General features: G+C 42.8%; 1 protein-coding gene across 2 annotated transcripts in view; it reads right to left on the bottom strand.

Annotated features, from left to right (window-relative positions):
* Nucleotides 1–3,894: 3,894 nt before the first annotated feature.
* The window catches only part of nbas (NBAS subunit of NRZ tethering complex), a 239,159-nt gene continuing 230,664 nt past the window's right edge, over nucleotides 3,895–12,389 (bottom strand). For both annotated transcript variants that reach the window (XM_072678887.1, XM_072678895.1), the window contains one exon: nucleotides 3,895–5,133. In XM_072678887.1, coding sequence (XP_072534988.1) covers nucleotides 4,867–5,133 — 267 coding nt within the window. In that variant the 3' untranslated portion in view covers nucleotides 3,895–4,866. The remainder of the gene's footprint in view (nucleotides 5,134–12,389) is intronic.

The raw sequence follows: 12,389 nt of genomic DNA, 5'->3' as shown, positions 1-12,389 counted from the left end.
CAGATTTTCATGCAAAAGAAAACCTCTCCAACTGGTCAGCATGGAGCGAATCGACTGGCAGCCCGTGGCCCAGGGAACAGTTGCCAGGACATTCTGAAGACGAAAAGAGGATAGCTTCCACAGCAGGACAATGATCCTGAATACCTCCAAAACCACAATGGGATACCTCAAAAGGTGAAAGCTTTTTGAAAGGTTTTGCCATGGCCCACACTCTCCCCTGACCTTAACATCATCAGAAATCTGTGGATAGATCTCAAAAGAGCAGTGCATACAAGACTGCCCAAGAATCTCACAGAACTACACTTGCCTTTTACAAGGTAGACTTAGCTTAGCGATTCACAGTCACATTTTAACCAAACGTTTTAACCACCACGCTACTGTATATGAACTGAACAGTGATTTACCCTGTAATTGCATCCACCCTGGTCCTGGAGGCACCCTGCCTCTACATTTTAGTGGATGTACTGCTTTAACACACCCCCTGCAACTCTGAAAGGGCTTGTTAAGGAGCTGATTCAGGTGTGTTGGGAGCAGGGAAAGCACTGAAACGTGCAGGGCAGGGTGTCTTCAGGACCAGGGTTAAGAAACACTGCTTCTTAATTCGCTGTCCAGTTCATATACAGTATACTTTCGTTCTAAAAGTAGGAGAAACAAGCAGCCATTCCCACCTGAAAGATGCATGTAAGAGCGAAGCTTAAAGCGGTGTGGTTTTGCTTAACTGTGTTCATGTGGCTTGAATTCTATTACAATCTTATGAAAGGAGGCTGATGTGTCTCAGGCCCTACCACACAAGTCAATGACATTCCACAGTCCTTTATTACTGAACTCATGGGTGCTTAAAGGGACTCAGAGCACCACGTTTTCTTTCATTGTTCCTAAGCTTTTATTTTTTGGTAGAAGTTGGACTTTACCTCCATAATCCAATGTCTCATATAGAGTGAAATTCGCTGTTGTGGTATGTACCGGTTTGTTTACTTACATATTTTTTCTGTAAATTAGTGATTTTACCACAGTTAAAGTGTGTAGTTAGTTAGCTAGCTCACTGGTACTGAGTCAAGCACACGTAAAGAGGCATTGTGATTGCTCCCTTCCAGCATAGTCCCACCCATCTGAAACACAAAAGAGTGAAAAGCACTGAACTGACCTGACTGGCATTGTTCTTTAGTGGACAGGCATCAGTACAGTACATTCATGCAGGAACCTACAGCTAAAAGCATGAACACATTCCCTGGTGCTTCTTAATCTGTTTCTAAAGCTGTCATAGAGCACAAACACTAATGCAGGAGGGACTACTGAGCTTTGAGCACCTCCAGTGTCTTGTGAGATTCGATGGATAAATGGATATTATCTGGGAAGCAGTCAATAGCCTCTTGTTAGATAGCTGATGCCTGATGCTGTAGGCCGATTGTCTCTCAGATTTCTCCAGGCTACTTGTGTGGAGGACAGAAAAAAAAGGACAGACTGATTTGTGAGATTTGGACTGATGAAAAAAACATTGCTTCCACTCATCTAATTGATTGATTTATTTATTACTTTGCTTCATTTTACTGAGTGAATGTATTTCACTTGAATAAAACCCATTCAAAACCACACCAGCACATTTTACAGTTGGATTTTTTTTTTACAGTTATCTCATCTACTACAACTGAACACATTAACTTATTCATCTAAACAGTGCTACAGTCTGCCAGAAAGAAATGAAAAGTTTAAATAGAATAATGCCATGTTGATACTAGCTGAGACCGCATCGGAAGCCTAGATTAAGAGTCAAGATTTCATTATCCTGTATTTTCCATTCCATACTATCTACTGTAGCCATTTCATTAGCTAATTATCAACCCCTTCTTCAGCTGACAGCTGAACTCTTACTGGCCCTCGCTCTAACTGGAAACTGACTGGGAAAGAACAGCCAGCACACGTCTCCACGTCTAACCCGCAGCTCTAATTCTGACACTTCTCCCAGAGGCTTATTGGGAGAACATCTCTATGAAAGTCAGGATCACGAATTCACATCTAATTTGCAGGAGGAACTGCCGTTTTGTCGCCAAAAAGCGGAGGAGCTGGATTTGTTTGGGAGTCTGTTTGATATTAGCTGAGAAAATGAGGAAAACATTAACTAGCACAAAGCTTACACTCGCTGACGAGCTGCAGCTGACAGCTATAGCAACCTTCCCTGGCAAAACCCTCAAGCCTTTTCCAGGCAGGCCGAACAGCAGGGAAGAAGTACTTCCCACCAGCAGATCCTCTTCACCCTCCTTCACGTGAAGAGACAATATGGGACAGGAACCGGAGACAGAAACGCACAATGCTCATGATTTTAGTTCATTTCTTGCATTGAGACATAAGCTGCCCAGACAGAACCCCCCCCCCAAAAAAAAAAACAACAACAAAAAAACTAGGCACATGGCACAGAGTGTAACGATGCACGCAGCCCATGATTTAATATTTTCATGATATTTGGAACAAAATCCGAATGAAGATAACTGATGACTTTATCCACGTTCAAGCCATAAGTGGGATTTTCAGGGGTGATGGGAGGGCATACGACCAGGTCAACATCAGCATAGAGCACAAGAATAATTCTAGAAAGTTTGGTCCAACTGCATACTGTATCGCTATTAACTGTGTTATTACACATTAATAGGCAACAACAATGGAGATATGTTCACTGTTACAAAAGAACTACAGTAATACAGCTTGTGAAACTTCAGCTTAGAATTTTTTGTAATTACAAGTGCATCTCAATACATGTGCAATAAAGTGAGACGGACTGTATTTATATGAACTACAGCTTTTCCTATTGAGACGCACTTGTGTTACTGCATGAGTTACGACTGTAATACACCTATGACAGTAAATCCATCACCATTAGTTACATGAGTATAAAGTGGGACCACAGTTGTGTTGCCCCCTTACCCCAGCTCCACAACTTGAGAATAATTGTGGGAGAAGGACCACACCCTTAGAAGGACCATATCCCCATCCGTGCTCACCTCCACCCAGTCTCCTCCCTCTTCTTCAGACCACCACTCTGACCACCCAGGGGGGGTTTGCAGGCAGTCCTCCCATTTCATCTCAGGGTGTTGTCTGCACTAGCAAAAACCTGTTTAATAAAGTGTTTAGTACAAATGTTTACTTGCAGATCTAATATCTTTGGCAATGTAGGTTTACATGTTTACTTTGCATGGCCAGGGCTCCCTGCATTCCCAGGCTTTACTGCTCCTTTATCTTAGGTCTTTGTTCCTTACTTGTGTTCAGCAAGTGAAAAGCATGGTGTTGCTTTTGGGTAATTATCCCAGTTACATCATTAATAAACACCAGTAACCCAGTTTTAATAGTAGTCAAACATGTCCATGCAATTACAGTGCTTCCACCATGTTTGACAGGTGATTGTTGTATTGATTTGGATCACTGAGCTTTCTGTTGCTGATTGTTACCAGTGGTTTGCATCTTGAGGTAAACCTTCTGTATTTACATTCATGTAGGTATCTCTCGATTGGGAAAGACCTACCCCCTTGAGAGTGTTCTTGACTAGATGTAGTGAATGGGGTTTTCTTCACCAAGAAAAGAATTCTGCATTCATCTACTTTTTCATCTACTAAAGTTGACTTTTGGAAATGATGCTTTTTTAAATATATAAATCTTTATTTAACCAGTAGGTTCCATGAAATTAAAATCTCTCTTTTTCAAGGGAGACCTGGCCTAGACAGCACACCATTAACAGTTACAGGAATTCTGAGCTCGCCAATGCATTCCTTAAGACTTTCCATTAACAGCAACCAGTTATTTCTTAGATTCAACCTTTCATCTCCTTAATTTGTCGTGAAATAATGACACAGTGTAACCAAGTATTAGAGAAGAATTGACGATCCAACCAACCAAAACAACAGACGATTTGAAATCACTTGAAAACCTTTATTTAGCGCATACAGTATTACGTATACAGCTACTGCAGAGCCCTTTCTTAACTCAGTCATCATCTGAACACAGCTCTACAAATTTGAAGAGATCAAGATGTGGAAGAGGGACAAGCAGACCATCTGCAATCTCACTTTTATTGTTGTCCAGCTTCCTAACATACACGTACTGAGCCTAAAGCAATAACATGGCATTTGATTACCAGGGGGCATAATCTGTTTCCTCTGAGAACCAATTAACGACTCAACAGGGACGAAGCTGAGAACAGACTGAAAACTGAAAGTCATGTGCGACGTTTGACACATGGCACTAGGACACACGGCTGAGGAACATGCGCACCACACGCCTTTTCAATTAGAGTTCCACCCTGTAATGAGCATTAAAGTGGGCTAGTGTGACTTAACAGGCTGACTAATATGATTACACCCGCATCAAACAGTGTCACTGAGAATGTCGGGAGTGGTGGGGGTGGGCTGTGGATCATCATCTCTGATCAAAAATGGGATGAAATTCTTCTATCTTATCACCCTGAACACGTCGCAGGTGCTCACAGCTCTGCAGCGCTTCTATGGCTTCATTCGCTTCAAGTGATAGTGGACGCAGCTTGTGTTAAACGTAGACGTTCCGACCCAACACTGCTGCTACAATGTGAATTCAGCTAAGTGATGGAAGCCTATGACCACCAGTTAACACGGTGCAAACTACATGAGTGGTTAAGTAATCTTTAACAGACTTGCTTACGTGGTTTCGGGCACTGTAGGACATGCTGTTAGCCTGGTAGCTAAAAGAAAACCTCTCGCTGGAGCGATTACATCTGAGTTAAGGAGATAACTGTGTGAAAATGTTAATACGAACGGCTGAAAATCCATTTCATGAGCTTTAGAACGACAGACTAAAATCGGATTCGGACTGGATATGGAGAATTTGACAAACAGGCCCAAATCCACATCACAGCCATTGTCGGATGACGTTGAGGGCGGTGTTGAAGGTGGTCAGCGCAGGGTGTGTTCCGCGGTGGGCGAGCAGCAGAGCGCCAGCCTGGGCGTTGTGTCCAGCCTGCCGCAGCGCTGCGGCGGCCTCCTCCACGGCCCAGCGTCCCTCCGTCAGCATGTGAGAGACCATCGCCGGGTACAGGGCCGAGTCCACGCAACGGACCAGCAGACCAGCGTCCAGAAGCAGAGACAGCAGCTCTGAATCACACACATCGTCATTCACCTGCAAGGGTGAGACAGAAAGAGAGACATTAAGGAGAGATACATTGCTCAGGTCTTCGCTACTAGCATTAGGGATGCTTTTCCTTTGCTCTTAGTAACGCTTGTTAATTACAGTTCATGCCAATAAAGCCATGTGAGGCGAAATGTGGTAGAATATGAAGAGAGGGAGCGAGGAGGTAAGCAAGGTGGAAAAAGGGACGAGATGGTAGAAGAAGAAGAAGAACAAGAAGAGAGAAGATGGAGCAAAATAAACAAATTAACAAACAGCTGCCCAAAAAAACAAAAATCAATTTCAATATACACTTAAGAGCTACAAACAGTCTAGCAGGCTGAGGGTGCGGTGCTGTTTGTTTTGCTGCTATTGACTGACAGGTTGATGAAAATGAAAAGAACAGTGTCTCACAGTCATCATAACACACTCACACATCTTTGTGAACATGTGCCAGACAGCTGTCTGCACAGCAGATGCCGACTGCTTAATAACCACGGCCAACACCTCACATCATTACACCGCCGCACCGCCAAGACTCCCTCAATAAACACCAGCCCTTCTCAAAACACCACAATGCGCTGCTGTCCCCACACATTCGCTTTATATATGTATATATTAGTGGAGTCAATCAGTGTTAATCACAACAATATTCTGTGATTAGTTCTCATTAAACACAAGTTTAAATTTTAGCTAGCACTGTGTGTGCCTAGTAAACTGGCTCAAGGAATCCGGGTTTTTTTTCCTTTAAATATCTCACTGTAGTTGTGAGAACTTTAGCCTGGAACACAGCGAAGCTCGGACACTTTAAGCTTTAATAGAGAAAACGCTTCAACACTGATTTAAGAGATGAATGGATGATCGGTCTTTGCTCTGGATTAATCAAGCTAAGAGCTAAGAGAGGAGCGGCGGTGTGAGTGAGTGTGTGTGTGTGTGTGTGTGTGTGTGAGAGAGAGAGGGCGGTGAGGGAGGGGTAAGAGATTGAGAGTAAGTTATGAGATTTAATCCATATTTCAGCATAAATAAAGTGTAATCTAGCCTTTGAGCTTAACATTAGTGACGCTGTGTTTACATCACTAAATAAAACCGCTAATACGTCACTAGGCTCTGTAAAGAAAGAGACCTACAGGAGGAGGATGGGGCCAAACTTGGTAAGATTATTTATTTGCAATTAAAAAGGTTAATGAGTTTAACCTTGCAGATTGATTCATTAACACTGACAACACTGATTATATGATTATATATCACACATTGAATAACTGATCTAAACAACAGCATTATTTAAGTGTTTTTTGTAATACTGAAAATAGATCCTCACCACAGAACTATTTTAAAGAAGAACAGTTATCTGCTATCTGTTAATTTTTTAAATTTCATATTTTGGAATGTTAATTTTATTTTATGATTAATTTTTTTTATATTATGATCTTTCCATCTATCTGAACAGATCCCACTTTCCCCTTTTCTGGGCTTTTTATCCTCAGATTCTCATATCCCTGCTAATGATCTGAAACCTGTGAAGTGGCACAATAGAATTGTTTCACACATTTGTCTATGCAGGCAGGCACGCACGCACGCACTCACACACACACACTCAGTCATATGCAAAGGTTTGGACACACTCATTCAAATGATCTTAAATTTGACATTTTTGATCATTTAACCACATGGGACCTTTTTACAAGCCATGTTGTATTTTGGGCATATCACTGCATGCCACCTACACATCCATGCAGTCACCTAATCAGCCAATTGTGTAGCAGCAGTTCAGTGCAGTTCAAAGCACATGCATACACATCAGGAGCTTCAGGTAATGTTCACATCAACCATTAGAATGGGAAAAAACTGTGATGTCAGTGATTTCGATAGTGGCATGATTGTTGGCTCCAGATGGGCTAGTTTGAGTATTTGTAAAACTGCTGATCTTCTAGGATTTTCAGTGCAACAGTCTCTGGAGTTTACGCTGAATGCTTTAATAACCAAAAACATCCAGTGAGCAGCAGTTCTGCAGACGGAAACACCTTAATGATGAGAACGGTCAGCAGAGACTGGTCAGGCTGGTTGGAGCTGACAGAAAAAGGTATGGTAACTCTGATAACCACACTGTACAACTGTGGTGATTAGAAAAGCATCCTAGTATGTACAATATGTCCAATTTGGAGGCTGCAACAGCAGACGACCACATCAGGTTCCACTTCTATCAGCCAAGAACAGAAAGCTGAGGCTGCAGTGGCTCAGCACAGGCTCACCAAAACTGGCCAAAACGTAGCCTGGTCTGATGAGGCTCTATTTCTGCTGAGGCACACAGATGGTAGGGTCAGAATTTGGTTACAACAGCATGGATTAAAGGACCAAACCTGCTGTGAACCATCCAGACTGGTGGTGGTAAGGAAATGGGGTTCTTATATATATATATAAGACATTTTCTTGTTGCTATAAAGGTGTTAGTAGGCGTTTATAATGTCCCTATTCACTGGGCAGAGGGACAGAACTTGTTACAGTAACTAGCCAGCCACGGGGCGCTGGAGCTTAACTTCTGAACTGGAGAGAATTATTTACCCCAGCCCACCTCTCCCCTGAGCCCTCCTCTCCGCCAAAGTGTGTGTGCGCGAGTGTGTGACAGGGATTTCTGGCGGCCTTCAAAGTCCGACAAGGGCCGCACACAACACAAATGAGGTCATGGGGTGAGGTCACAGCCTTGGGCTGAGGGACCATTCCCGTTTCTCCTTCTCTCCTTTCCTCTCAGCTACAGACACACAAACACACACCTCCCCTCCCTGTTTCACTCCTTTTTCCCCCCACTTTTTTTTTTCTCTCCGGAATAAATAATTCAGCTGGTAGCTTTGAAAAGCAGAGTAGAACAGCAGCGCTGATGGAGAAGGCAGTGCGGTGGAAAATCAATTATGTGCTAAATTTGATTAAAGGCTGGTCTATGCCAGGAGATATGATGTCCTTCGACAGTGTGTACGTTTGCGTGCGTGCGTGTGTGTGCGGGTGCGTGTGTGCCCTCCCATTAAATGCGATGGGAGCTGTGGAAATAAAACACTCAGCTGCAGACTTCACCCACCAACCTGACTTCTAGTGTTTTTAATGATGGTGCTGTTGAACAGGGGACGCATATGTACCCTTATATGCATGCATGCATGCAAACACACACATACACACATACACGGCAATGCATATACTGTCTGCTTTCATGCTGTTGACACAGCAGTCTCAGTAAACATGTTGCCATCTGCCTAGAGACAGTAAACGAGGGAGAAAAACCTGACAAAACATCAAATACCTCACGACATCCACCTGCTTCCAAACACACATGCACTCATCCTGATCTGATCAGATCCTCTATATCTCAAAAAGATATATGCATATGAAGTGTAGGGACTTCAGGACTGGTTTTTATCTTAGAAAAAGAGAGGCCTTTATAAATATTAACTGAGGAGGTTATTGGGCCTATACACTGCAACTGTTTTCACAAAGAGTCTAACATTCACCCATGTTTCCCTATTTGGGATTTGTTCGATTTATGATGACAACGGGATCCATCATTGTAAGTTTTTGGATCAAAAGTTTAAGAAAATGCTTAGGATGATTTTAATGAATGATGCCCATTGACTGCAACTGTTTATGTGTATATGTGGTGTAGTGTAGCGTAGTGTGTACCATTATTGCTTTCCTCGTGGTAGATCAGGGTTCAATTTCCTGGCTGGGCAGACATACTGCACTACATCACTAAGACTGTGTTCAGACTGCAGGCAAATCAAATTCGTTCCTCAAATCAGATCTGGTGAGGCGACTGTCCACACTGTTATCTGCATGGGCTGTTGTGGTAACGACACAGGCACTAACTAGTCAGTAACTAACCTGTGATGCTCTTTTTTGGAAACCAGCACACTCTGGCAAATGGACATCAAAGACCAGCTGATTCAAAGTGTGAATGTCATGTAATGCACGTTTATCGTGTATTAATGGGGTATAAAAAGTGTAACTGACACTGTACGGGAAGGTTGAACATATATTTTCCACCAAGCTCAGATGCAGTCGATCAGCCAAAATGTTTGGAGCTCAGCTCCGTTAGTTTATCAGGGGAGCCACATACATACACTTGAAGTCATCCTAATTTTCCCCAAAAAATCCTATCCATACATTTCACTCAACTCATTCAAACAACATCCAGGTCCTCAATACAGGCCTGTCGATGTGGTTTACGGTATAGTACGTTTTACTCTGAACTGTGTAAGCTGAATGCTGAGGGCCGGAGGTGTGTGTACTACAGCAATTCCTATTGTTTCAATCAATAATTAACAGGTACATTTTAAGCAAAATGACTTAAAACAAAGCAAACAGCAGCAATCTACAGAAGCAAAATTTGGACACCAAACATGTCACCTAACTTATCTGATCTAAATTGGGTTGGTGAAGTTGAGGTGTAGCAGAGTGGGTACAAATACCACACTACAGTAATAAGTAATCCTACATTCACCTACCTGTGTAACCTTTCTCAAACGTAAGTCACTCTGGATAAGAGCTTTAGCCAAACACTATGAATGCACAGAGGCAAACATCAGAGCAGACCCACTATCATCAGTCTCATGCTTTTTAATGGCTTGGATTGGGACGGAGGGCAAAATAACATCGCTTGATCTAGATATCCCTACTGAAAGCCATTATGTGCGTATATATCAGTGCACCAGCCAGCTCTGATGAGTACCATTCATGACACGTCTTGAACAAAAACTCTGATGAGCTCTGCCATTTGGGGCTTTTTTTTTTTCATGGCCAGCAGAAAACAGGCGATCAATCTCTCTCAGTGCGCATAGAGGAGGATCTGCTAGCAGCAGGCAGCCCTTTATTAAAGAAACATGTCATTCAGGTCTCTCTCAGGCCAAGCCCCAGCATCACTTATTCACACCCGCGGTGCCGGCGGACGCAGGATTTAAAACAAATGCTGCACAGAGGCCAGGGCCAAAAAAAAATAAATCCCTTCCACCTCGCAGGGGCCCGGCTGTGGATGGCTGCTACGGCAGGGAGGTAGGATGTGGTTCCTGCGTTGCATATTTCACACCTACTGCAACCACTTCTGAGACCAGAGATGATGACCCAGACTCAGAAATGTGAGGCTAATCTAACAGCTACCACTGAATAAAAAAAATAAATACATGTGCTAGGGTGTTCAGACGGACAGCGTAGGGGTGAGCATTTTCAATATTTTCAGAAAACGGGAATCTGATAAGAATTCGAACCGTCACTGAAATGCCAATGCAGCACACTCATCAAAACGCTACCGTAACATCCTCTAAATAGCATGTCATTAAACAGCAATTCTTTTAGGACTTTGTCATACTATTGGTGACGTTTTATGGTTTCAACATTTTCCATAACTTGTATACATGACAACATACATACATGCATATTAAGAGACCCCTGTGACCAAATTAGGAGTCAGTGCAGCATTATAAACTTCAATAAATAGGGTATCGGTAGTGTCTCAGTGTCATAAAAGCTCAACTTCTTCCATGACGCGTGGGAACCCATGACCTGGGGGGCATACAGAACACTTAAGAACCAGCTCTTAGTTCTTAGTAGGGATTTCTCAATCAGGTTGACCCATCAGCCGATGCCGATGTTTGTGTGAATAATCCAGTCACATAGTTTAGATCAGATGAGCTGCTGATTTATCCGTTCAGTAAAATCTCTTTATTTTTAGTAGCAGTTCCTATAATGAGACTTTCTGCACTGCCTGATTTAGTTTAGTCGAGACTTTTCTTAAAATCACAAAAAAAAAAAAATGTATAGTGCAGTCTGACTCTCCTCTCTGAACAATCAGCTCCCAGCTCCTGTAATGACTTACTGTTTGTGTGTGCTAGTTTGGTGTATTCATGTTCCACTGTATCAGATCGGGACATCCCTAGTTCTTAGCATATAATTTAGCACTATAACTTGGAAAAATAACAGCATGTTATGCTACGTATTCGAGAAGGACATTGTTCAAAGTCAAGGGGTAATTAAGTGTAAACAAATTAATTGAGTAGTTTGGAGTAAAATGGTGCATTGTAGAGAAGCTTACAGCCTTAGTTTGCTTTACTGTGCTGGTGACAGGAACCAGACAGTTCCAGACAGACTTTGCCAGAATTTAATGCTGGCAAAATGAGCACAGACGTCTACAGCACAGTAAACATGCTGGACATATTTATACTGGACAAAGCATTCGAATTAGCCCTTTGACCAATCACATGTCTATACCTAGTGCAGAAAAAGTTTGGAGATCCGGACAATTCTTGGGACGTTGTTGTTTTCATTGTTATGCCATCTCCAGCCATCTCCAGCTCTTCAAGAGTCAGAAGATAAGAAGTTATGAATGACTTTCCTCCCATCTGTGAGCTTTCACAGACAGGGAATGAGAGCGAATGACATGATGCCTGTGGATAACAGAGGAAGGGCGAGATAAAGAAGGAGAAGGGTGGGAGGGAGAGATGTCGATGGAAAGAGAGAGAGAAAGAGAGAGAGAGGGTGATGGAGAGAGAGCTATAGAGGAAAATATGGAGAAGATGGAAAAAGAGAGAACATGAAGACAGAGCTGGTGCTAAAAGGTCGATTACTGAACTGTGAAGAGAGATTGCTGAGGCGCACACAGCACTCACACAGAGAGAGAAAGAGAGCGAGGGAGAGTGAAAGAGAAAGAGAGAGAGAGAGAGAGACAGAGATGGATGCAGGGATGGGATTGAGGGGGAGTGAAAGGTGACAAACACAGACACTGAAAAGGCTGAAAACACAATGTTTAAATGTGTGATTATGATGAAAAGCTGTGTCTCGCTTCTGCTATCATTTCCATTTTTCCTGGTTAGTAGAAGAGATGGGAGAGAACGTGGCCAGAGAGTGCAAGTGAGTGAGTGAGGAAGTGAGAACGTGAATGAAATAGAGAAATAGAGAAAGAGTGAGAGACAAGAAAGTGTAAGAGAGAATGAGCATGAATGAAAGAGGCAAGAGAAAAGAAAGTGCGAGAGCATGCGAGATGGAGAGGATGAAAGAATAAGAAAAAGAGAATGAGAGAATGGCTGTGAATGACCATTCCTGTCCAAAAAAGAGCTCCAGTAATACAAACACCCTACAATCAGTGTAAAGCACTGTAAAGCCCTAAAAACCCACTGACCCCTAACACACCACAGCCTCAGTCCAGCACTGCTGACCACAGTCCAATCAGAGTTAACCAAATTACCATATCTTGAACAGTAGGACAACCACAGCAGAACCCTGTCAGGGCTATCGGG

This window comes from Salminus brasiliensis, chromosome 1 (genome assembly GCF_030463535.1).
Source record: "Salminus brasiliensis chromosome 1, fSalBra1.hap2, whole genome shotgun sequence".
In the NCBI taxonomy this organism is placed as follows: Eukaryota; Metazoa; Chordata; class Actinopteri; order Characiformes; family Bryconidae; genus Salminus; species Salminus brasiliensis.
Note: the sequence above shows the minus strand (reverse complement) of the source record. Positions and strands in the feature narration are given on the sequence as shown.